At 50.6% G+C, this 25443-nt stretch overlaps 1 protein-coding gene across 2 annotated transcripts; it reads left to right on the top strand.

Annotated features, from left to right (window-relative positions):
- Nucleotides 1-178: 178 nt before the first annotated feature.
- On the top strand, nucleotides 179-24288 carry atm (ATM serine/threonine kinase). 2 transcript variants are annotated; one of them, XM_076049686.1, is made up of 63 exons: nucleotides 179-330; nucleotides 739-814; nucleotides 906-1024; nucleotides 1166-1302; nucleotides 1592-1756; nucleotides 1846-2011; nucleotides 2115-2353; nucleotides 2492-2661; nucleotides 2739-2917; nucleotides 3116-3490; nucleotides 3575-3778; nucleotides 3892-3993; nucleotides 4233-4461; nucleotides 4549-4680; nucleotides 4777-4902; nucleotides 5336-5425; nucleotides 5536-5731; nucleotides 5822-6015; nucleotides 6521-6600; nucleotides 6685-6840; nucleotides 6931-7006; nucleotides 7161-7300; nucleotides 7635-7752; nucleotides 7851-8021; nucleotides 8124-8299; nucleotides 8640-8883; nucleotides 9184-9299; nucleotides 9427-9553; nucleotides 9650-9849; nucleotides 9935-10109; nucleotides 10315-10473; nucleotides 10572-10704; nucleotides 11142-11237; nucleotides 11346-11517; nucleotides 11999-12140; nucleotides 12221-12397; nucleotides 12783-12960; nucleotides 13146-13251; nucleotides 13332-13490; nucleotides 14000-14108; nucleotides 14608-14696; nucleotides 14794-14896; nucleotides 14991-15139; nucleotides 15229-15333; nucleotides 15587-15706; nucleotides 15795-16029; nucleotides 16433-16591; nucleotides 16904-17023; nucleotides 17132-17352; nucleotides 17703-17910; nucleotides 18276-18410; nucleotides 18499-18639; nucleotides 18864-19002; nucleotides 19101-19183; nucleotides 19656-19796; nucleotides 21162-21278; nucleotides 21530-21679; nucleotides 21808-21973; nucleotides 22501-22587; nucleotides 22678-22792; nucleotides 22882-22945; nucleotides 23270-23421; nucleotides 23803-24288. In XM_076049686.1, exons 2-63 carry the CDS (start codon nucleotides 743-745, stop codon nucleotides 23981-23983), a joined length of 9285 nt encoding a protein of 3094 aa, XP_075905801.1. In that variant the 5' UTR covers nucleotides 179-330; nucleotides 739-742; the 3' UTR covers nucleotides 23984-24288. The 2 variants fall into 2 exon arrangements, with proteins under 2 accessions (XP_075905801.1, XP_075905800.1); XM_076049685.1 differs by having other exon boundaries at nucleotides 732-814.
- Nucleotides 24289-25443: the final 1155 nt, after the last annotated feature.

Raw genomic sequence — 25443 nt, 5'->3', positions numbered from 1 at the left:
TATCAAAGTAAGCCAACGAAGCTGAATCGCCGTAGTTTTTAGCTGCTGTTTCGAAGAATGTGACGTGGTTTAAAACAGGCAGAACACAACATTTTGTTGGTCATCACGTTGTTCTAAAAGCAGCTTTCGATTCTGGCCACAACCAGGAAGTGATGCAGGCGTTTCGCTGCTGTTGCTGCTGATACAGGGGGGCGGAGATTTCCTGCATTGACCCGCGCATTGACTCGTGCGTTCCTCTGCGAAAGATGGTCAAGTTTGTTATTAGCATAGAATAGGCACCTCGGTAGCCTCATCTGCCACGGCGGACCCGCATCCTGCGTTCACGTAAAGGTCAGCGACCACCTTCACTGCTTGTTAGCGTTCCAACGTTTGTTTTTGGCGTCAAGTTTAACTCCAGCGTGTACTAGTGGAGCTCACTCTCAAGGCCAGAGTCGGGTGGTGTATCTGTGTGTAAACAGTAGCCACGTTTGTTGTGTTTGCATATCGTGGACAGGTATTACAATCAGGTTTTAACGCGTAGTACTGTACTGCTTTATGATTATATTTATTATATATTTAATTATTATTTTAATTATATTTTTATTACTTTATTATTATTTTTTTTTAAACTCAGGTTTATGTACACTATATGGACTGTATGAGTATGTATGGGTACGTGTATGCTGCTGCTGCCAACACTGTGAATTGAGAGATTAATAAAGGAAAAATCTATATCTATCTATCTATGACAGCGTGAAGCACCATGAGTCTGGTTCTTCACGACCTCCTGGCCTGCTGCAGGGGGCTGGAGAGTGACAAGGCCACAGAGAGGAAGGTAAACATCAACTACTGAGTTCAGCCACCAGATTGTAAATTCTAAAATGTATTAATTTTTATTTTCCCAATCTATGCCTCTGCGCGTCCAGAAAGAAACCGAGCGCTTTAGGCGGCTCCTGCAGAATGCAGAAGTGGTGCAGGAGTTGGATCGAGCCTCTGGATCCAAAGCCAGAGGCTCCAAGCAGCTCACATGGGATGCTGTTTTTAGGTACTTTTGCACCTCCACACAGACGGCATTGTTGCCGTGTCCGCCAGGCTCTTTGTTCTGGTTTTACTTTGATTATTGCGACACCTTAGTGTCTGCCAGTAACTGCCCACTTTGACTCGCTGTTTCTCCCCTTTACTTTAGATTCCTGCAGCGCTACGTCCAAAAGGAGACGGAGAGCGCGCAGTCGAGCAGAGCCAACATCACCTCCACCACGCGGCAGAAGAAGATGGCTGAGATGTGCAGCCTGGTCAAGTACTTTATCCGCTGTGCAAACAAACGTGAGTTCTGAATGGGATTCATTGAGTCTTCATTAAATCTATACGTATAGTATTTTTCTTCTATAACAGACAAGAAAATTTACAGATGTTTTCTTCATACCACCGTACCTTTATATGTGTTCCGAAACATGTAAAGGTACAAAGATAACATCTGACATATTTGTGTTTCTTTTATAGAAGAACAATCTTATCGTCTTTTAGTCTTAGAGTTTTCCTGCTGCCCACTTGTCTTGCCTCGTCGTTGTAGTATGTCTTTTTTTTCACCTGGTCTCTGCTGTTCTCCCACCAGGAGGTCCCCGTCTGAAGTGCGGCGACTTGCTCAAACACGTGACGGAGGTGCTGCAGAACTCCTACAGCTGCTCGGCCTACGGGGACGACTACAGCAGCCTGCTGGTGAAGAACATCCTGTCTGTGCGCAAGTACTGGTGTGACATCACACCGCAGCAGTGGCACGGTCAGTGGGGCCCTCGCCCGCCCACTTCAACCACATTCCAGTGTTACTACTACTTTGTGCGTTTTTTGTTCACGTGTCGTGTGCCACAGATCTCCTGGAGGTGTACTGCCGCCTGTTCAGCTCCTCCTCCAAGTCTATCAACCGCGTCCTGGTGAGCAGAGTCGTGCGCACGCTGGTGCAGGGCTGCTGCATGCAGGCTGAGGGACACCACAGCACTCTGTTTGGCTTCTTCTCCAAAGCGCTGCTCAATGCCAGGTAGAGGGCATCAGCAAAAACAGGGTGTAGCGCCATGTAAAAAAAACAAAAACAAAAAAAAGTCAGACTGGACGTACTCTTTTTTTTTTTTTTCCAATCTCAGACAGGAGAAACATCTGAGCATTCTGGAGCACCTGGTCTCCGCTCTCAACATTTTCCTGAGGTCCGTGGCCATGAACTGCCGCATGAGGCTGTGCCACCTGGGGGAGGAGCTCATGCCCTCCATGCTGCAGGTGTGGGCCGAAATGAGGCCCAGCACTGCTCTCAAAGAGGAGATTGTGGACTTCTTCAATCTGCAGATTCGCGCTCACCACCCCAAAGGAGCGAAGACGGCGGACGAGGGTACAGCCGTCTGCCTTCGCTTGGGCTTTCTGAAATGCCAGGCTTGCTTCAAAAAATTACACACTGGACCTTTAACTTTCTATTAAACAATTTCAAACCATAAAGATAGTGAAAAATTAGTTTGTCCTCTTGTTTCAGGTGCTTATGCCGAGGACTGGAACAGGTGGCGTGGCCTCCTGTACACCTTGTACGATGCTCTAATCAGGGAGATCAGCGACTTCGGCAGCCGAGGGAAGTACGTCACAGGAAGCCGACACATCGCCGTCAAAGACGACCTCATCGAGCTCACGGCCGACATCTGCCAGCAGGTGAAACAGTGCGTCCCACAGCAAAGAGCGCCATTGGGGTTTTAGCGCTCACCTTTTGCCCCTTCTACTCTCTGAAGCTGTTCAGCGACGACGGCGACTCCTTCGCCCTGGAGGCCACCCAGGCCTCCGTCAAGGCTGTCCAGGTGGGAAGCCCCTCCCACGGCACGCCCAGCAAGCGGCGGCGCATCCAGCTGGGATGGGAGGTCCTCCGGGACCACCTGCAGCCTCAGCACAGCGACTTTGACATCATCCCATGGTAAGAAAATCACAACACACAACCACATCATCAACAACCTGGAGATTCTGTTGTTGGAAGAACTTGGATTCTTTATCACACCCAAAATTAGCAGCAATTATGAGCCTCGCTGATACTCGCCGTCGTGTTAACCTGACTTGCCTCCGGATGCTCTATTGTTCAGAAAATGATCCTGAGACAGTTGTGTTTATCTCTCAGGCTGCAGATCTCTGCCGTGCTCACCTCCAAGTACCCGTCCATACTGCCTGGCCGCGAGCTGCTCCCCCTGCTGTCCGTCCTGCACCAGCTCCTGGTCGAGCAGCGGCGAGGGGAGCGAGGGCCGTACGTGCTGCGCTGCCTGAGAGAGGTGGCGCGCTGCCAGGCACGCCACCCAGAGAGGGCGCTGCACCACAGGACGGAGCTGGGCCGGCTGTGGGCCCGGGTGTGGGCCCTGGCCCTGCGCAGGGTCAGCTCGCCCCAGACCGAAGCCCTCAGCCTGGACCTGCTGGGCTGCATGGTCCACGGCGGGCTCGTCAACAGCCTGGACCGGGAGCTCTGGAAGCTTTTCTCCGGATCAGCTTGTAAACCGTCGCAGTGAGTTTCAGCGAGCCTTTGTGGTGCTGAAAGCTCAAATCTGGGCTGATGCGGTCGGGTCTGACGGTTTGATTCCTCCCTCAGGGCGGCTGCTCTGTGCCTTGCTGGCGCCCTGCTGAAATGCCCGCTCCCTAAAAGTCTGCCGTCCAGCTCAGCCTGGGAGTCTGCTGGGCTTCCAGAGGGCCTGGCCTCCTCCAACCTGAAGGAGACGCTCATCTCCTGGCTGCTGATGAGCGATCAGAGCGACGAGATGGAGGACAACAGCAGCCCACACCCTGTCCTCTGCAGGTGGGCTCCTCTCCTCACACCATCATTCATTTTAAACTCATCATTGGTAAAACAAAATAAAAAGAACATATATATTTTCTGTAAAAAATATCTGGTTTATTTGTTTTGTGCAGAGACTTTCCTGACAGTCTGATTGCAAACATCCTGGTGTCACTGACCTTGAAGGACACCAGAGCCGGCCTCAGGGTTCTGCTGGGTGCTGAAGGTGCAGCCGGGTGAGGAGAATGTTCTCAATCAGTGTCAATCATCATATTGTTATTGTGAAAAATAATCAAGAGCAAAGCAATGTGTGATACAAACTTGAATTTTTAGAATTGGCTGGCCTGAAAATTCCAACTGTAAGGGATGTTTGTTGTTTTTGGTAATCGTAGGTGCCATTAACTCTGAAAGTCAGACTTGGAAATTGTACCTGAATGCACCACAAGCATCAAGTTAAATGTTTTCTCCCCTCAAGTCTCCTCAGCGAAGAAACAACCTCATCCAAATATGGCATGGAGGAGATGGAGCGGCTCTACCTGCAGATCTGCTGCGATGCTCCGCCCTCAGCCTCGCCGGGGAACCGCCAGCCAGTGGACACGCCCCCCGCCGCCGGCCAGTTTGCTGCTGTCCCACCTCTCAGGAACAAAGTGGAGCAGCTCCTGCTCGGCGTGGCCGACCACCTGCTCAACTGCTACTCACCCGACGTGAGCGAGGCTGCTCGCAGTGCTTGTCTGTGGTGGCAAAAAACATTTTTGCACGAGCCTAATTCCAGTTCATTCCCCTCTCTTCAGTCCCAGTCCTGTCCTCCCGAGTGTGTGGTCCGCTGCTGCAGCCTGCTCACAGGAGTCCTGGCCGCATACGTCTCCACCGGCTGTCTGACGGAGGAGGAAGCCTCCCACTCGCAGCTCTTCGCTAAAGCCAGGGTATCGTTTGAAAATGCGTCAACTTCTCTTCATTCTTCCTCCGAACATGTGGAAAGTTCTGAAGGCGGTGACAGTGTTTTCTGTCTCGGTGTCCAGGCTCTGGCGCAGGAGCTGAGTGGCTTTGTCAGCAGCGTGAAAGTGAGGATGACGGAGGAGGGCACCATGACTGCGCTGGCGTCTGTCATGAGGCTCTGCACTCAGTCAGCCAGCAGGAGGCGCCAGGTGAGGCAATGCCTAATGCAGGGATCACCGACCTCTTTGACTCCGAGAACTAATTCATGTGCATGATGCATAAGATGGGCAGCCAGTTTGCTACACTCTTGCTGTGAAGGAATTGATCACGTTCATCAGTTCTCACATGGATAAAATTAAATTTTAGACGCAGCTCAACCAAGTTGCGCTATTTTTAGACCAGGCCTTCGGGAGACTCATGTGGTCTTTGGGGGCGACGTGGCGCCCAGCATTTAAATTGGAACAAGCTGATTGGACGATTGTAACAGTCTCCTGTTGTGTATGGAGGGCAGACTCTTGACTTAGCGAGCTATGTGCTGGGCCTCACTTCTGCATCACTGCCATGAATGTTTTCTCCTGGAGCTCGTCAAGCTGGATGAACCAGGTTTTTAGCTGTGCATCTCCATCACCTCCACTCTCACAGGATGGAGTCCCACCCATCTTCTCCACTTTACCCCTGATGATCCTGCCGTCCAGCCTCCTTGCTGAACTGGCTGACATCTGCAAGCTGTTGGTCAGTGATGCGGTGATTGTCGCCCCCCTCCGGGAAGACGGACGCTCAGTAGCGTGAAAATGAAATCACTGATGTCCTTTGTCTACCTTTGTCTGATCCCCACCCCCCAGTTTAACTGCGACGCCAAGAGGGCGGTGCTCAGCGGCGCCGACGAAGACGACCACATGGACGACGAGCGGGACGTTAACAGAACTCAGCAGGGGGATGGATTTGACCTGTTTGAGGAGGAGGGGAACGGGTCGCACAGCGGCACCAACGGGTCCCACCGGCAAAACGGCGACAGCGGAGACACCCACTGTGGGCTGGGTCAGAACCTGCTGCTGGATGAGCTTTTTATTGGACACATTCTCCAAAGATGGCCCAGCTAAATGTCCATGACTGTCTTCTCTCCCTCAGGGGCTAAAGGTCTTCTGGTGGACGACCAGCTGGCCCAGCAGGACCTGGCCCTCCTGGCAGTCCTGGACTTCCTGTGTGAGTGTGGCTCCGCCCACCCCGCCCGCAACCTGCTTTTTAAACCGCAGGAGGTGCGGCACCGCCTGCTGCTGCTGCTGAAACAGAAGGACTTTGGCAAGGCTGTGCACCTCAGAGCGGTGGGTGGCCGTCGCTGTACACTGGTTCCAATTTATATTTAAGTGTATTTACTTTTAAGGTTCAGTGTGTAATATTTGGAGATTTAAGGAAGAAACAGTGACATCAAGTGGTAACATTTTACATTGCAGCTTCTTTCACTTCTTTCTTCTTTCATCCTCCCGAGTTTGCCAGTGAACTACGGTGGCCAATATAACCTTTTACCAATATAAAAATCATGAATAATCCAAAAACACATTGAACCTCTTAAATTAAACAGTATTTTTACAACTCCCCTTCATCTACCAAACCAGACACTCTACTCATTCCTATTTGTTCCAAATGATTGCAACCATCTATATGTGCGTATTGCTTTAATACAACCCTGCCCACATATCTTGCGGAAACTCTGGTTGGGAATCCTACAAATAATAAATCAACTTCAAATACAAAGAGCGAAGGTGGTCAGAAGGTGGCGCTGCAGCTGATGCCCATCTCTCTCTGTCTGTCTGTCTGTCTGTCCTGCAGTACCTGCTGCTGCTGCGGAAGCTTCCGGCCGAGGACTCGCTGCCTCCGGAGGAGTTTGACTCGCTGCTCTGCCCTCTGGCGTAAGGAAACCCTGCCCGGACCTTCTGGTGTCGCACCTCACGTCTTCTCTCGTGTAGTTGTTGACGTCCTGCTGTCTCGTCCAGGGACGTGTGCGGCCAGTACCGTCAGGACCAGGAGATCTGCGCCGCCGTGCTGCTGGCGCTGCTGCCGTCCATCCGCGGCCTGGGGACGACTGGGCACTCGACTGAGGACATGAGGCACGTGCACGGCTCGCTGCTGCAGGTGGTGTCGGCGTTCTAGTAAGTGGCTCGCTGTTCCTGCGTTCAGACCTGAGACTTGAGTGTGTGTGTGTGTGTGTGTGTGAACTTCTGGCCGTGCTGTGTTTCCAGTTTCCTGAGCCAAAGTGGGAAGTACACGGCTGCGGTGCGATCGGCGCTGGTGCGATGCCTGGTGTCCCTGCTGGAGGTCAGACCCTGACTCACTTTCTGACTGCATGACTCACTGACTGACTTACTGACAGACTGACGGACAGACAGATGGACTGACTGACTGACTGACTGACTCCCTCCCCCCACTCTGCTGTGACCTTCTCGTCCTCTCTCTCTCTGCTCCTGCCCAGGCCGACCCGTCTTGCTCCTGGGCCATGTTAAAAGTCCAGAACTCTGACGGTGAGGAGCTCCCGGCGTCGTCCGTCCTCACCGGCTTCCTCGCAGACGCTCAGCACCAAGTCCGCATGCTGGTGGCCGTGTCGACGGAGAGGTAAAGCTCTCTCTCCCTGCTGCTGGTTATGTTATGTTCATTGTATTTGATATGGACGTCATGAATACATTAACACAGTTGCAGTGGAAAGATCAGATACTTTGCTTTTGTGTTTTTAGCATACGTGGTTATTTTTGACACAGATTTAAACAACACTATGAGAGTGGATAGATACAGTTTGTGAAAGTCGCAGCAATATTAATAATATTAATAACAATAAATGAAAACAAAAAGTGTTTTTTTTTTTTTTTTACCAGTGCTGAAAACATGATTGTGCAAACATTTATAAACCAGTTGTGCGTCCTCACAGTCGGCTCTGTCTTCGTCTTTGCAGGCTGTTTGTGGAGGTCAAACCCGAGACCCCCGATAAGAGGCAGTTGCTGCCGCTGAAACACCAGCAGGCAGCGTTTAACAGTGTTTACCTGAAGGCCCAGGAGGGGATGAAGCTGCCGGTGAGACCTTCAGCTGCAGGAAGTGGTTGAGTCCTGGTGTTTTCTTGCTGCGCTGTCGTGTTAATGTCTCTGCGGCCGGCGGGTGGGTCTCTTTTCAGCGGAGCGTCTCCCAGGACGACCAGGCGGACGAGTCGTTCAACCGGCGCGCCGCCCTGCTCAAGTGTTTGTCCGTCATCATGTGCTGCAGCCCCGTGTGCGAGAAGCAGGCTCTGTTCGCCCTCTTCCAGTCCTACAAGGAGAACAACGTGGACGAGAAGCTGATATTGAAGGTAACTGGGTCAGGGACGGGTGGGGGGCGTCCTCAGTCACACTGGACACTTTGAACTGAAAAAAAACAGATGACTCCTGACTGCCGTGTCCTGGTCTCACAGACGCTGTGCAGCGTGTCCCGAGCTCTGGGCTACCGCAGCGTCAAGTCCCTGGTGGCGTCTCACCTGTACTACCTGGTGGACGAGTGGCTGAAGCAGAGGGAGCTGGACGACCGCTACACTCTGGGCTCCTTCCCCTTCTCCCTCCTGGACCAGCAGACAGTCAAGGACTTCTACAAGTGAGAAGAGAGAGGATGCTTTGGCGCTGAGCTCGCACTTTTGTTCTTGTTGTTTCTGTTGAAACTACAGTAACTTGCTAGTTTGTTGAATTGGTTGTATTTATTAGTTGCTGTTTTCTCAGTCTCATCGTTCACAGTCGTGACCTTCATATGGTTGTTGTTATTGTTGTAGTCAAGACCACACCGACCAGACATGTTCTATTAATTCATGTCTTGTCAAGTTAATGTTTGTAAATTGATTCCTTGTTGGTTTATATGTCTGGACCCCCTTGAAAGTGAGATGATGCATCTCAAGGGGCGAAAGGATTCCAAACGCCTGACCGATGTCTTCCCCCTGAAGCTCCTCCTACCAGGTCCTGGTCCCCCACCTGGTCTGCCGGGACGATTTCGAGCAGGTCAAGTCCATCGGCCGCTGCGTGGAGAAGGACTGGACAGAGTTGCTGGCCGACTGCTTCCCCAAGATCATGGTCAACATCCTGCCCTACTTCGCCCTGTCCGGCCAGGACGCCCGGGTGGCGCAGCAGCGGGAGACGGCCCACCGGGTGTACGGCCTGCTGAAGGAACCCAGCTGTCTGGGCAAACAGGTGAGCCGCGCTGCCGACTCAGCTGCTGCGGGGATGTCATGCGCGTCACACGTCTGTCTGGGTCTGTTTTCTGTGGCTCCTTCTGCTTTGGTAACAGCTAAAAGGAACTTTATTCACGAAATTTCAATTTCAAACTCAAAATGAAAACTTGTAACAATGTAAAAATCTCCTTCCTGTAATATTTTTTTTCTCTTCTTGTGGCCCTAATTCTCTTTATATGGAAACGCAGCTTCTGTGATGTATGATTTGTTTTTTTCCCGCCGGTTTGAAGCAGCAACGTGTTTGTGCGCTCGTCCGCAGGAAATCGACAACCTGATACACAACAACCTGGCAGACATCGTGGTGGAGCTGCTGATGACTCTGTACGAAGGCAGCGGGGCCGACGGTGATGGAGGAGACCTGAGACTCTTCACAGGGTGATGCTCTTGTTAAACTTAAGAAAAAAAAAAAACAATCTTGTATTAAATGATCGTCTTTGGTTTTGACGAAAGCAATGAAGATCTTCTTTGGGTGATGATGTAATAACTGCTCGACGCCTCTCAGAGAACTGGATCCTGCACCCAACCCGCCGTACTTCACCTCTCACGTCATCAAAGCCACTCTGGACTACCTGAGCAAGTGCCACAGCGCCACCCACAGGTCGCTGGTCGCCATCCTCTCCAGGACTCCGGTGTGTGATATGTGTGACACAGACTGACGCCCGTTGTCCTCGTCTGAATACACGACATGACTTCGGCCCTCCTCCTCTCTGCTGCTGCTGCTGCAGATCTCCATCCAGAGGATCCTTCTGGCTGTGTGCCAGCGGGCGGCCGACACGTCCAACAGCTACGAGCGCCACCGCATCCTCCTCATGTACCACCTGTTTGTCAACCTGCTGCTCCGGGAGGTGAAGGACGGCCTGGGAGGAGCCTGGGCCTTCGTCCTGAGGGACGTCATCTACACACTCATTCACCATCTCAACGGCAGGTTGGTGCACACACACACACACACACACACACACACACACACACACACACACTGTGCACCCTAACCCTGACCATGTGACCCTCAGACCTCCTCAGTGTGACGAGGTGTCCTGCCGCAGTCTCTCCCTCTGCTGTGACCTCTTGGCCTCCGTGTGCCGAGCCGCTCTGCAGTACTGCGATGATGCTCTAGACTGCCACCTTCAGGTCATTGTCGGGACCCTAACGGCGCAGGTGACCTCCCATCCCACCATCTCTGAGCAGGTGAGGACAGCAACCTTTGGGCTGTAATTGAAATTATGTCCTTTTTAGTGCTTTTTCCCTCAGTTAATTATGACAAGTAGATTTCATACAACATGTGTATGAACAACTAATTCCATTTGCAATTTGGGTCTTCATATCAAAACTGTTCTCTGAACAGGATTTCCATTGTTTTTCCACTCTTCTGTCTCTCCGTGTATGTGTGTAGGTGCTGAATCTGTTGCAGTTTCTCATTGTGGAAAACCAGCAGAAGCTCAGCGAAGCCATCCGGAGGCTGGAGTCCTTCCCCAACCTCCCCGAATTCCGAGAGCTGCGATCTGTGCAGCACAAGCTCAAATACAGCGGCGGGTCGTTCACGCTCAGACAGGTAACAGAAACTCCAGGTCTGTGAGATTCATTTTCTTTCTTTCCAGCTCCGGTCCTAAATCCCATCACCTTGGATTTGTCCCCTCCTCCTTTCTGCAGGAGATTTCCCACTTCCTGTCAGTGGACTCGTGCGACTCCTTGCCGCTGACCAGGCTGGAGGGGGTGAAGGAGCTGAGCAGGCAGCTGCACGACAACAAGGCGCAGATCAGAGAGCTGCTCAAAGAGAGCCACGGTAATGTGACGCTAAACCAGCTGCAGTGGTCCCCATTGATGTTCTGATTTCTGAGAACGTCACCTCGCCTGATATGCGTTAAAACTCTCCACAGCAGTTCAGGAAAACTGCACATTTAGCCCTCTGTTTACAGCCTCCTGCTAAAGCAGAGGCTTTGTCGCACCTTCAACGTCTTTGGAAGGGAGCGCAAACAAGGTGAGGGCTGGGGGTTTGGTCACTCACCTTGGTTCGGGTGGTATACCCACCCTTTGTGACATCACAGAGGGCTGACATTAAGACCTGCCCTTCAGCTCAGTGGTTCTCAACCGGTTCTCAACTGACCCAAATTTATTCCACAGAACTTCAATTTATTCCACAAAAATCAAAACGCTAGCCCACTTTCTATCATGTCTGGTAAATAAATGATTACTGAACTAAATTCTGTCTCTGCGTGCCAGTGGAGAACAGCGACAGCGTGCTGGGGAAGCTGGTTCTGAGCCTGCTGCAGCTCTGCAAGCAAGCAGCCAACCACCCCGGAGGAGCCGACATCCTCGGTAGGGAACAGAGAGAGAGGCGCCCGGCTCGGCGCCGGCTTCCTGGAGGTGTCCCCGTTTTGTTTGTTTTTATTTTTATGAACGTACATCAACGTTCCTCCCCTGCAGAGGCAGCGGGCAGCTGTTTGGGAGAACTGGGTCCTGTGGACTTCTCCAGCATCGCCCTGCTCCGCGGCCGAGACCCCCTCTACGCCAAGGCCGCGTCTCTCTTCGCCTCCAGCGAGTCGCAGAGCGTCTACATCGTCCTCAACTGCATGAACGAGGCGCTGACTCAGCAGAGGTACCGTCTGTCAGGGCTCTCTGCCTCCTTCAGGGGAGGATAGAATAGAATAGAATAGAATAGAATACATACATGTTTTTGGACTCAGAGGAAACTGGAGAATCGGGAGAGAACCCATGCAGGCACAGGGAGAACATGCAAACTCCAGACAGAAAGGCCCCAGGCCGGGAATTGAACCCACAACCTTCTTGTTGTGAGGTGGCAGCACTAAGCACTGCGCCACCATGTCGCCCTGATGAATAAATAAATAAATAAATAAATAAATACATTAACTAACTATCCAGTAATTACAAGAAAGAGTCAAGTAAATCTAAATACATCAAACAAGCAAGGTGTACAAAAGGCAGTCAGTTGTGCTGAGGCAGGAATAAGCAAGCTTTTATAAACCGTTAGTGCAATATTTGCCATTGAGTCCAGAAAAAGTCCAGAATGTTGGGAGGAGTTCTAGATGGCTGCTGGTTGATGTGTTTTCTCCTGCCAGTATCAAGGTCAGGCAGGCTGCCGCCCAGTGCATCAAGAACATCCTGGCTGCTCCGTCCGGAGTCCAGTTCTGGGAGGAGCACAAGGACTCCAGGGACCCCATGCTGGCCTACCTGCACCCCTTCAGGCAGGCCAAGAAGCAGGTGTGCCAGGGTTTATTTCCGAGGGGGTTCAACGGCTCCCGTTCGCTCGCCTGTTGACATCATGTCCTTCCTCCTCTCAGGTCCAGGCCGTGAGTGCCGACGAGAGCTCGGAGGCACGTGGGAAGCTGGATAGTCCGGGCTTCTGGATTCCTGTGGTGGACGGCCACAAGCCCTGGCTGAAGGGCCTGTGCGCCGCCCTGCTGGACAGTGGAGGAGTCAAGAGTGAGGCTCTGCTTCTGTCACGGCCGCTGTGTCTGGTGAGCTGCGTCAAACACGCTCATCCTTCCATGTTGACGCTTTCAAGCTCCTTTTTTTTTGGCACTTACATTAGAATGTTGATACTGCTTAAAGGTCCAGTGTGTAATATTTGGCTTGATTTATGGTTTTGCTATTGGTTAAAACTTAATATAGTGCCTATGAATACATTAATAAAAGTGTGTAATCGCTGCAGAATAGAAGTTATTTGGTTTTCCTACCTTCCTTCCTGAGAACAGTTCATATATGTATGTATATACAGTGTATAATATATGAATAATGATCTTGATTTAGAAAGTACTCTGTGAAAGTAGTCAGTATGTCACCGTGTTTATTCACGGGAAGTCGCTCTAAGTTGAGCCGTCTGGCCCTGCGGGCTGCCTGCAGGCGTGGGTGGAGTGCTGCCAGAGGCTGCTGCCGCTCATCGTCCACTCCATCCTCCTGGACGACTCTGACGGGTCCTGGAGGAACCTGCTCTCCTCTCACATCCAGGACTTCTTTGGCTTCTGCTCCAGGAGCGCCCAGGCCTCCAGTCGCTCGGCCACGCCGCTCAACTCTCACTCTGGTTAGTTTGACCTTTTGAAGGAAAGGAGTTGAATCAGTACTTTTACTTTTAACAGTGTATTTTTTTTCCACAAGTGTCTGTACTTCTACTTAAGCACAGAATGTGAATATTCTTGCCGCCGCCGCTGTCCTGCCTCAATCACTTGCGCAGATTTTTTTCATCTTGATTTTTTGTCTCTCGGTCAGAGTCGGACTGTGCCAGCCAGGGCTTGTACGACAAGGCGTCCCTGCGCACCCTGCTGGCCGTGGTGGACTACCTGCGACACCAGCGGAGGCCGCTGGCGGCTGACAGGTCAGCACTGATTCCGAATCGAACACGGCTGAGTGTTTAGCTCCGCCCGTTTGTCTGACACGCCACCCTCCCACCGCCAGCAGCTCCTCCGGCACCGTGTGCGACTCCAACTTCTGGCTGGAACTCAACTACTTGGAGGTGGCGCAAGCCGCTCAGTCCTGCTCGGCACACTTCACCGCCCTGCTGTACACGGAGATCTACGTCGACAAAATCAAAGCCACCGTGGAGGAAAGTCGCAGGTGTGCAGAGTCCATTTTCACGCCTCATTCTTTTTTTTTGTACGCTTTATTTATAGTTTTTTGTTCAAGGAACTACAACATCCGCACATTATCAAAGCCCCCTGCCTGGAACTCAATCAATTGCAATCAATTGACTATTCACCAAAGAATGGCATTACAAATAAAGCATTGCTGTTGTGCAACATCATTCTATAAAGGTTTTAGTAAACTTTGCAAAAGGACCCAAATCTTTTAAATCTCAGTTTTTCAAGTGCTGTCATGAAAAAAAACCCCACCAATTTAACCTTCTGGATGAGAAATTGAGGTTGATCAGACTCCCATTGTAAAATAATAAGTCTTGAGTCCAAAATAGGCATTTGCCTGAAAAATAGTAATACCACTCCACTCCTGAGGGGGCAGTCCAACAGCAGCAACAGAGGATTCGCCTCACTCTGATTATCAATTACGAAAAGTTTTATCCCTTGTGCGCTTTCATCGGGCTCGGCTGAATCAAACCTCCACATCTGTAGATCCAAGTCCCGAGCCGTGCGTAAGCTCAATCTGGAGGACAACAGTCAGACCTTCAGCATCTCCAGCCTGACGCAGAAGAGCATGGAGGACTCCAACATCAGCCTGCAGGTGGGTGTGCATTGCTTCTTCTCCACACTTATATTCATACATATAAAGTCAAAGTCTGGGAAACCTGCATTTTTATCACATGTACACTACCAGTCAAAAATCTGGACGCACCTGTTTCTTCATTATCTCGACTACTTTCTCCACTGTCGATACACACTGAAGACATCAAATATATGAGCAAGATATATGTGGATTAATGTGGCAAAATATATATTTTTTAAATACCTAGATATGTTATGTTATGTATATTTTATATGAAGGGCGGCTATTCTATCTAAAATATAAAACTGGTTTGAGTTATTTCACTTTTTTTGCGTTGAATGCAGAATTCATTCATACTTTTGATGCCTTGAGCGACAATCTACAATGTGAATAGCCATGAAAATCCATGGAATCAGAAGTGTCCAAACTTTTGATTGGTAGTGTACATATCAAAACCATGCAACATCTCAGTAACGCGTCTGTCTTTGAAGGGCCTCTGTGTATTTTTCTGTTGCAGGAGCTGCTGATCGAAGTGTATCGCAGCATCGGGGAGCCTGACAGCATGTACGGCTGCGGGGGCGAGACCATGAGCAGCCCGCTGACCAGGTCGGTGCCTCCTGCAGGAGCTTTCAGGTGCTCCCGCCTCCTCGCCGCCGCTCACAGTTTCAGCCACTCTCTTCGTTTTTGTCCTCCTGGTTTCCAGGATCCGGACCTATGAGCACGAGGCTCTGTGGGGGAAGGCGCTGACCTCCTACGACCTCCACTGCAGTCTGCCTGAAGTCACCCGCCAGGTTGGGATTGTGGAGGTGAGACAAACCCCCGATAGGCTCGTGGTAGGGGAGGGGAGGCGGAGCCAAGCGTGTCTTCGCCGCTGACGGCGCCTCTTCCTTTTGTCTGCAGGGTCTGCAGAACTTTGGGCTGACCAGCATCCTGGCCACCTACATGAGGGGTCTGGAGAGCGAGGGGGTGGAGTGGGGCGCCGAGCTGAGGGAGCTGCGCTTCCAGGCCGCCTGGAGAAACACGCAGTGGGACTGTGAGCTGGCAGAAAGGTGTGGACCTGGCAGCAGGGGGGCACTGTGCCTTGAAAGTCCAGTCGTCCCTCGGTCTCCTGAACTTCCTCTCTGCTGCCTTCACACAGGGGCGAGAACTCCAGACCGGGCTTCCACGAGTCCATGTTCTGCTCCCTGCAAGCGCTGAGGGACAAAGAGTTCTCAGTGTTTGAGGAGACGATGAGACCGGCCAGGTGGTGATCTTTGAACACCTGCTCTTCTTCCTCTTCTAGTTATTATATTATATTGTTTATTATATTATACTGTACTATTCTCTGCACTATTCTTCTTCTTCTTTTTTATTGTTATTATTATTTTGCATTCCATTGTTTGCAACTATCCATCCATCCATTTTCCGTACACTCTTCTTCCAAGCTGCCAGAGACAGGCAACCAGTTGCACTCACATACACTGTGTATGGCTGTTTTGCTCTGTGTTTTCCTGCAGGGGTGCGGAGGTGGAGGAGCTGTGCAGGGGCAGCCTGGAGGCCGTCTCCTCCCTGTACCCGACGCTCAGGAACCTGCAGAGCCTCAGCGAGCTGGAGAGCATCAGACCGCTATTTTCTAGGTAGCAGTCGCAGTCAAACCAGACCTCACAAACAATAAGAGACATCAGAAATGCAGTACAGTCATGCGTGCTTCCCCCCTCCCCCCAGACCCTTCTCAGACGTGGCCCTGGGGGCCGTGTGCAGGCAGTGGCGGCAGCACTCGCAGCTGCTGGCCGACAGCGACTTTGCGGTGGTGGAGCCCATCATGGCCGCACGCTCAGTGGCGCAGCAGACCCTGGCGTTGCGGGCGGAAGCCGTGGACGGCAGCCTGTACATGGGCTCGGTCGTCACCGACCACCTCATGGAGCTCTGCCGCCTGGCCCTCAAGGCCGGAAACACGCAGGTACACTGCACCACCAGCGAGCAGGAAGGAAAGAGCCGGCGCTCTTGTTTGTTTTGACATTTGACTGAATTCTTCATTCGAGCATAAAGAACAGTTCACCCAGACTGGGCATTTGTGCCATAAAAGTGGCAGTGCCGGCGATTATTCCTGTGTGACGTCCACCTATGAGCACTCCTGCTATTTTCAAATTGTGATTCTCTGTGCTGTGATCAACCGATACCAACCAACAATGCGAACAGCGACACTCGAGGGCTCCGTTTGGTCCGTGCTTCCTCTAACTGGGACGGTCCCGTCGAACGTGGCGTCGATCCTGGGTGCCAGATTCCAAATTCACAGGTTGAAAAAGAAGGCAGATTCAGATTGAGGCTAAAAGTCGTGACGATGCTGTGGCTCCTCCCACCAGCTGGCGGAGCGTGCCGTCCTCCAGATGAAGCAGCAGGGCGGAGGGCCGGAGCTGGTGTCGCGGTGGCAGCTGGAAGAGGCTCAGGTGTTCTGGGCCAAAGGGGAGCAGGGCCTGGCCCTGGGTCGCCTCAGGCAGATGATCAACAGCCTGGAGGACAAGGTGACGGACGCCACACGCTGCTCTTCACCACTCTGAGGTGGCAAAAGTGTTCACATTCTGTACTCAAGTTAAAGTACAGATACTCTGGTAAAAGTAAAAGTACTGATTCAACTTCTTTACTCAAGTAAAATTAAGAAAGTGCAGAGGTGTTATAAAATAATCTCCCTCTGAAATATGATCCAGTGTTAGATTGAACTACACAATGGCAGATGTCAAATAGCTCCACTTGAAGCAACAACAGCTATAATGACAATAAGTGAAATCTAAGTAAAGTAAGTAAGTAAATCTGTGTGACACTGCCTGCTCTTCCAGGTGGACATGGACCCAGCGGTGGTGCCGGTCTACACAGAGTGCCTCCGGCTATGTGGCACCTGGCTGGCTGAGACCTGCCTGGAGAACCCTGGACTGATCCTGGAGAAATACCTGGAGAGGGTAGGACGAGTCGTCTTCCAACTCCATCTGCTGCATCACCGTCAGACTGCAGTTCCTGAGTCTTGGACTCTGTGTTTTTTTCTTCTTCTTCTTCTGGCCTTCACTCAGGCGGTGGATGTGATCGTGGAAGACTCGATTAGCGGCCAGGACGCCAGGCTGCAGAGCCAGCGGACCGAGGCCTTCCTGTCTCTGGCCCGCTTCTCCGATGCTCAGTACCAGAGCATCGACAACTACATGAGGTCCTCGGTGTTTGAGAACAAGCAGGCGCTGCTGGAGAAGGCCAAGGAGGAGGTGGGCCTGATGGACGAGCACAGAGTCCAGCCCAACAGGTGCGTGTCTCATGGCATTTATCTTCTTGTTTGAATTGAATTGAATTGAACTAAACTGAATTGAATTGAAAAAGTGAGTAAAGAAGTTGTATGGGTAAATCGGATTGGATTGGATTGGATTGAATTGAATTGAATTGAATTGAATTGAATTGAATTGAATTGAATTGAGAAAGCAGGTACAGAGGATGGATGGGTGAATTGGATTGAATTGAATTGAATTGAGAAAGCAGGCAGAGAGGATGGATGGGTGAATCGGATTGAATTGAATTGAATTCCATTATTGTTATTATACAATGAACCTTTTGTGGCTCGTCCTCATGGATTGGACGCTGACGTGCTCTGACCTTCAGGTACACGGCCAAGGTGAAAGGGGAGCTGAAGCTGGACGAGAAGGCCCTGTCCAGCCTGCGGGCCGACCGGCAGCGCTTCCTGTGCAAGGCGGTGGAGAACTACATCCAGTGTCTGGAGGAGGGCGAGGAACACGACACCTGGGTGTTCCGCCTGGCCTCGCTGTGGCTGGGCAACGCCGAGGTCAAGGCCGTCAACGACATCGTGAAGGTAGACGACGACTTCCTGTTTCTGCTGAGATGAAGTCTGAAAAGTTTTGCACGTCCGTCTTGAGGAGTTCAAAGTATGAATGTTGATGATGACCATGCCTTTTTTTAAAAAGTCAAAGAATATCTATTGTATACACCACCAGTCAAAAGTTTGGACACAGCCAATGAATTGAATGTCTTTTCTTTCATTCTCATGACTATTGACATTGCAGTTTCTCACTGAAGGCAAGTTTCATTAAAAGCATATTTAGAGTTATTTAATGTGAAAATTGTATGAGAAGGTGTGTCCAAACTTTTCACTGGTAGTGTATATATATATTTTTTTGGATCCTGAAGTCGTGTCGTTCGAACCGTCCTTCCTTTCAGAAGGGAGTGAACAATATCCCGTCCTACAAGTTCCTGCCTCTCATGTACCAGCTGGCCGCTCGCATGGGGACGAAGAAGACGGCGGCGGTGGCGGCGACCTCAGAGGACTCGGGCTTCCAGGACGTCCTCAGCGACGTGAGGCCCCTCCCCTCTTCCTCCCTAACACGCCGTCCCTTTCAGCCCCAACACCGCCACAAACTTGTTCCACTCTTTGTGCTCACAGCTGATCTGCCGAGCGTGTCTGCAGCATCCGCATCACACGCTCTTCATCATCTTCGCCCTGGTGAACGCCGACAAGGACAAGAGCTACTGCAAGTCGCGTCCAGCGAGGGGCGCCGCGCAGCAGCCTTCCCAGTTCGACCTGGTGAGAACCTGCAGACGTGACCCTGCCGGAGTTCCTGTTGCCGGGCAGAAAAACGAGAGAAGACTGATCGAAGTCTGGGATTGCGATTGAACTAGAATTCCATTATTTTTCCATTTATTTTGCCCGTGGATGTTTGATTTTATTTGGTTTTTGGCCGGTGGACTCCTGAGCCCAACTCTATCTTTAAATTCTCTCAACTCTTACATCCTTCCTCCTTCCTGCAGGAGCGCTGCCACATGGCCCACAAGATCATCAGCGACGTGAGGAAGGAAAGGGGCCAGATGATCGGCGGGATGCAGCGGCTGTGCGACGCCTACATCACGCTGGCCTACATGGACGCCACCCGCCACAAAACCGAGAAGAGTGCGTCGTCGTTTGTGCGGCCCGCGTCCTCTCGATGGTTCCTCACCTGCGAGTCACTCTCATCTGCCCTCTGTTTCCCCTCCCCGCCCCCTTTGCAGAGGCGATTCCCATCCCCGCTGACCAGCCCATCATGAAGATCAAAGACCTGGAGGAGGTCACCATCCCGACCGTGGAGATCAAGGCAAACACCAAAAACACCACAGACACAAGCTGCATTTCCATGATGATATTTCTAATATTTTTCGATTAACTATAAAATTGCGATTGCGGGTGTTTCCATTGAATGGTGTGAAGTGCATAAGCCGTAATTTTTGTAAAAATGTCTTCCCCCGAGATTTACGAGATATTTACGAGAATTTCATTTGCTTTTGTTCTTTTGTTTCTCACACATCTCCTCCTCCGTCCAAATGTAATGCCCCACTTTTGCAATATACCACTATATCGATACGTCTGGAAAATCCACCTCATGAGAGCGTCAAAACCTTTTAGCCACATTTGTGAGGTTTTTCCAAGTTTTTTATTGCCATATTTTGGTTTTGTGCAGTTCTAGGGGTCATGGAAACGCAGCTACAAACATTTTCAACAATAATTCCCCTCCTCAGGCCAAGGAGAGCTTGTTCATGACCTCTCACCTTCTGCCATGCCTGTCACAGGTGGACCCCTCGGGCCGCTACGACGACCTGGTCACGGTCAGGTCCTTCGTGCCCCAGTACCACCTGGCCGGAGGCGTCAACCTGCCCAAGATCATCGACTGCGTGGGATCAGACGGCAGCAGGCGCAAGCAGCTGGTCAAGGTGGGCGCCGGTGTTGTAGTACTGGAGGTTGGTCTTGGTCTCCAGACCACCTTTTAAGGGTCTCAGTCTCGTCTCGGACTCTGAGGCATTTTTACTGGGTCTGGTCTCGGTCTCGGACTGGACGGACTTGGGATTTTTGATCAAGACCTGTCGAAACTCAGCCAGCACTGTAATGACACGATAATAACAGAACAGAATTCCGCTGCTGCAGTTTCACACTCTGTTTGTGTCACCCAGAGTGACACAGGCCCTTATTCCTAGTTCATTAATTTTTTTAATTTATGAAGTAAAGTTGTTTTTTTGAAAATAGTTCAAAATTGTTGGCAAAGCAGCAAAATGAATATGAATTTTAAAAAAAAAGAGATACTGGTCATTTTTTCTGTTTTGTTGTTATTTTTCTTTGATCTATAAAGTCTTGGTCTGGTCTCAGGCTCGATACTCTCTAGTCTTGATAATGTCTTGGTCTCGATTGGTGCAGTCGTGACTACAACACTGTCTGTCACTTTGTTCTGCCCCCTCAGTTCTTTTCCACTCCACTTGGACTTTCACTAATAGTTAATCCTGTTTTTGTTTTCCCTTCAAGGGGGAAAGTTTAGACTGCTTTTCTTGTTCTTCACAGGACGGCGCGACTTTGTGTTTGCATCAGACACTCGTCAAGACAATAAAGGGTTAATCATTGGCTCACTCTGAGGTCCGTGCCGAGATGAAAAGGCCTCTGTTTGTTCAATTCAAATCAAACAGTCGGATCAATGGTTGCACTTCACTCAGGCTGCTCTCAGTTTTGGTGCGAGAGCCAGAAGGCTTTAGACAGAAACTTCAAACTTTAAACAACACTGTCAGGCATTTTTCCTGCATGAAAGACTTTAGTTAGTGGTCGTGACTTAAAACAGCTTTTACAGAAGCGGCACGCCAGGATGGAGGACGGTGAGGATCTGGCTGAACGGGAAGATGCCGAGGCCTGGAGGAGAGAGAGCAGATTTATGGGTGTAGAGTTGGTAAAGTTAGTGGTGTGGGAGAAGAGGATGCAGAGGTTGAGAGGCTCGGCCGGAGGCGGCTGATTGGCCGTGGCCTCCGCTGAGTGGAACAGCCCTGCAGAACTCCTCAGAAGAATCCCGGTGTCTCCTCCATCCTCCACTTCTGCTGCTTGCTCCAGTTTTTTCCCTCAAAATGTCCACCAGAACACACAAGCTTATGGCTCAGCCAAGGTGACTCTTTGTGATGTCACAGAGGGCTCTGATTCCTCTCCCCGCCGGGCGTTGGCCCCACCCTCCGATACCATTTTGTTCTTGTCAAACATGTAGGAGGTCCAACATCGGCCTGATCTTACCTGCTGCTTTCTGACCTTTGCCCTCTGGCTGCCCACAGGGTCAGGACGACCTGCGGCAGGACGCCGTCATGCAGCAGGTCTTCGGCATGTGCTCCACGCTGCTGCAGCGCAACTCGGACACTCGCAAGAGGAAGCTCAACATCCGCAGATACAAGGTGAGCAGCAAAAAAAACCCAAACACTCAGAGTCGCCCCTCAAAACTTTTGACTGATGCCGTATATAACAACATACATAGAGACAAGGGTTAGGCCTCCCAGTTAGCTGCCATCTTGCGCCACCATATTTTAAGGAAGCCCTCCTGAACGCTCTGTCAGACGGGCTTCCTTAGGAATTTTACACACTGCATCCTGACTCCTTTAGCCATCTGTCTGTCATCCTCCTCCTTCCTTCCTGCTGTGGCCTCCAGGTGGTGCCGTTCTCCCAGCGCAGCGGCGTGCTGGAGTGGTGCTCGGGGACGGTTCCCATCGGGGAGTTCCTGGCCGACGCCAACAAGGGAGCCCACAAACGCTTCCGACCGCAGGACTGGAGCAGCCTGGCCTGCCGCAGGAGGATGATAGTACGACCACGACACACACACATAAACACACACACAACCACACACACACACACACACACACACACACACACACACACACACACACACACACACATGCACTGATGGGGAATGCTCTCTTGCTCTCACAGGAAGCGCAGCCCCTGGGCTTCGACGCCAAGCTGGAGGCCTACAGCGAGGTGTGCAGGAACTTTCGGCCCGTCTTCCGCTACTTCTGCATGGAGCGCTTCCTGGACCCGGCCGTGTGGATGGAGAAGCGGCTGGCGTACACCCGCAGCGTGGCCACTTCCTCCATAGGTGTGTCGGCCCGCTCGCCTCGGCCGTCGCTGCGCTGCAAACACTTTGGTGTCTTGAAACAGGATCATCCACATGATGGATGAACCTGTTTCTGTCACGAACGCAACCTAGATGTTCTTCCTGCAGGGACGATTACAGCCATTGCCATTGCCGTTAGAAATGCACAGACAGACTTTGATCAATACCGAATGGGATGCATTGTGTCTTCATTCAATATATACAGTTGTATATATAACCGTACGAAGACAACATCTAAGATATTTGTGTATCTGTTAAAGAAGTTTGGTCAGTACTGTCGGTATGACTTTTTAATCAAACTAAGAAATTGGCTTCACCCGAGTCTCTGACCTGAAATCTCAGGAACATTTAAAAAGGAACATTTCTGGTGATGCAACACCTTTGCTTCTCCTGAGAGTTCCAACTTCTTGTCTTTTAGTTCTGATCTTTGTGTGTTGAGGTTGAATTTCTGAAGGCAACGTCTTGACTGCACGTTGAAGTTTTTGTGTTCGTGTGCTTGGTGGCCACAGTGGGATACATCGTGGGCCTGGGCGACAGACACATCCAGAACATCCTGATTGATGAGCAGTCGGCCGAGCTGGTGCACATCGACTTGGGTACGGCGCTCAGACGGAGGAACTTCTCTCTGCCTCAGTAGAGCTCCCCAAAGTCAAAACCCTCCTCTGTGTTCTCCTCTGTGTGAGTAGGCGTGGCCTTCGAGCAGGGCAAGATCCTGCCCACCCCGGAGACCGTCCCCTTCAGGCTGTCCAGGGACATCGTGGACGGGATGGGCACCACCGGCGTGGAGGGAGTCTTCAGGAGGTGACGGTGCACAGCATTCTAAAGCTGCAGTCTCAGCAGCTTCTGCTCATCAAATCTTCTCATCGGTCCGTTTCCGTTCCTGTGAGCAGATGCTGCGAGAAGACCATGGAGGTGATGAGGAGTTCCCAGGAGGCTCTGCTCACCATCGTAGAGGTGAGATGACGAACGGCTCACACCAGAGAGATTTGTTCATATTCGATCCTTCGGACGGAAAGTCGTATTTTTTTCACACGTCCGTCTACGAAATCGCAAGAAGGAAACATTTTCTAATTTCCAAAGTTAAATCGTGGAAGGTCATTAGACACATTTGCAACATGTGTCTCTGTCTGTGGTGTGGGCGGAGTGAAACAATGAGGAGTGGAGAACACACAGTGTTTACCAGCTGGCAGCAGCTTCCTGCTTCCCATCACTACTGGTCTGGTTGATGCCTGCTCCTTGCCTGGTAACCGTGTGTCTCGGTGCCCCTTCCCACCCCAGGTTCTGCTCTACGACCCGCTGTTTGACTGGACCATGAACCCGCTGAAGGCCTTCCACCTGCAGCACGACGAGCAGCAGGAGCTCAACGCCACCCTCAGCTCCACCATGGGGGGCGGCGGCGCCGACGACATGGTCAGCAACCGCAAAGCGGGGTACGTGGATGCTGCTGGGGTTCTTTTCCTTTTATCCCAGGAAAAATGAAGTCTTCGCCGAGCAACGGAAGTCTGTTTTGTCGGCATTTATCTGCGAGTCTCAGAGATCTCACTGAACATTCTGGAGAAAGAGGAGTGCAGATATGAGAACAGTGCATCAGGTGTGTGAGGTGTGTGTAGATAAACGTAGAAACAACAGACATGCACAGGTGAGATGCAACTTTGAAGCCGAGAGGTGAGAAAAAGTGCAACCATAATGATCATTACAATGAGACCTGTACATGATTATTCTGAACATGAATAAATACCATTACACCTGTCAGCATCATCACCTTCTCCTCTTCCTCCTCTTCCTCCTTCCTCCTTCCTGTCCGTGTGCAGCGACAGCCAGAGCTTCAACAAGGTGGCGGAGCGGGTGCTGCTGCGGCTGCAGGAGAAGCTGAAGGGTGTGGAGGAGGGCGCCGTGCTCAGGGTGGGGGGGCAGGTCAACCTGCTCATCCAGCAGGCCATGGACCCCAACAACCTCAGCAGGCTCTTCCACGGCTGGCAGGCCTGGGTGTAGGAGGCCACGCGGTGCAGTTCCCCGACATTCAGAGATGCACTTTAAATTCTCCCAAGTTCATTGCGGGTTCTGAGCAGCACCGGGAGTCACGCTGCTTCACTAAATGTTCTTTAGTCCTCGTTAACAAAGGAAAGATTGTGATGATGAACGTTCAACACTTAGAAGTAGACGTGGGAATGTGTGATAACAGGCTTTTCAAGCTGATGAATGATGGAATGTTTACTGTAAAGTTTGTCAGACGGTCACATGTCGCTGAATTTATGATGTCGCCACATTGACGTGAAAATAAACTGATTATAAACTGTTATTTGAATCCCTTTTTGTCTTAAGATGCTTACTTAAGATAAACAGCTCAATATTAACTTATTTAGTTAATATTGAGCTAACCGTGTACACTACCAGTCAAAAGTTTGGAAGCACCTTCTCAGCAATTTTTTTCTACACTGCAGATAGATACTGAAGACATCAAATATACCAGTAAGATATATGTCATTATGCATCCAAGAAAAACACATCAACAAAAAATAACTCTAAAAATATTTTTTGAAAGGAGGCTATTTGAAAGAATTTCAATATAAAACGTGTTTGAGTTATTTCACACTTTTATTGTTTGCTCCATAATTCCATGTGTGTTCATGTGTAGTTCTGATGCCTTCAGTGAGAAACCGCAATGCCAATAGTCGTGATGGAAAATACATCAAATTCATAGTGTGTGTCCAAACTTTTGACTGTTAGGGTACATAGATTTTTATTGCACTCTGGTCACGCGTGATACAATAGTACATGTTATTCCTGCGTGTGGTTTGTGCCCACTTACATCAGAGTTGAACTTTAACAGTTTTAATTGACGGCAGGTTTGTTTAGCGGGCTCGGCTCTCTCGCCGTCGGCCGACAATCATTGACTGATTGCTTATTGACGTCTAATGTGTCGATGGCTGAAGTGGCTCCTCACTCACACTTGAGCGTGATGGAGGGAGGGATGGAGGCAGGAGGGAGGTGTGGGTCAGCAGGTTTTCCTCCGGGCTGCCTGGAGGATGTGAGCAGAGCGTTGGAGGAGATGTTGGCAGGAGGAAGCTCACGGATGAAACACTTGTAACAGTCGTCCGTCACTGCTTCATCTGGAAATGGCCTCAGGTCCAGTAAGTCGACGCTTCTGCTCCTCCTTTTTGTTTTTTGTGTGTGTGTGTGTGTTTTTTTTTTTTTTTTTTAAAGCTTATACATTGTGAATATCCATCAATTGAATTCTTTTTTTTTTTTGTGAATCTGAGTTAAGGTGGAGTTCAGATTCAGTGTTTGGCTTCTTGGCTTTCATGAAGTATTTATTGCTGGAAAGATGCTAGTTATAGTGTTTTCATCAAACTGGTTCAATCTGAAACACAATATCGCAGAGATGGAGATGGACTGAGTATTGATGTTTTGATATATTGGAACAGATGGACTGAGTTTGGCTCCCTGCATAG

This window comes from Nelusetta ayraudi, unplaced genomic scaffold, assembly GCF_046127955.1.
Source record: "Nelusetta ayraudi isolate G7.1 ecotype Tasmania unplaced genomic scaffold, CSIRO-AGI_Nayr_v1 ptg000120l, whole genome shotgun sequence".
Lineage (NCBI taxonomy): Eukaryota > Metazoa > Chordata > Actinopteri > Tetraodontiformes > Monacanthidae > Nelusetta > Nelusetta ayraudi.
The sequence above is the reverse complement of the archived record's forward strand: the minus strand, read 5'-3'. Positions and strand labels throughout refer to the sequence as shown.

Coding starts and splice junctions, on each gene's coding strand:
- atm (XM_076049686.1), top strand. CDS start 743: ATGAGTCTGGTTCTTCACGACCTCCTGGCCTGCTGCAGGGGGCTGGAG. Junction 8,300..8,639: donor ACAGTCAAGGACTTCTACAA/GTGAGAAGAGAG, acceptor TTCCCCCTGAAG/CTCCTCCTACCAGGTCCTGG. Junction 12,398..12,782: donor TGTCACGGCCGCTGTGTCTG/GTGAGCTGCGTC, acceptor GGCTGCCTGCAG/GCGTGGGTGGAGTGCTGCCA.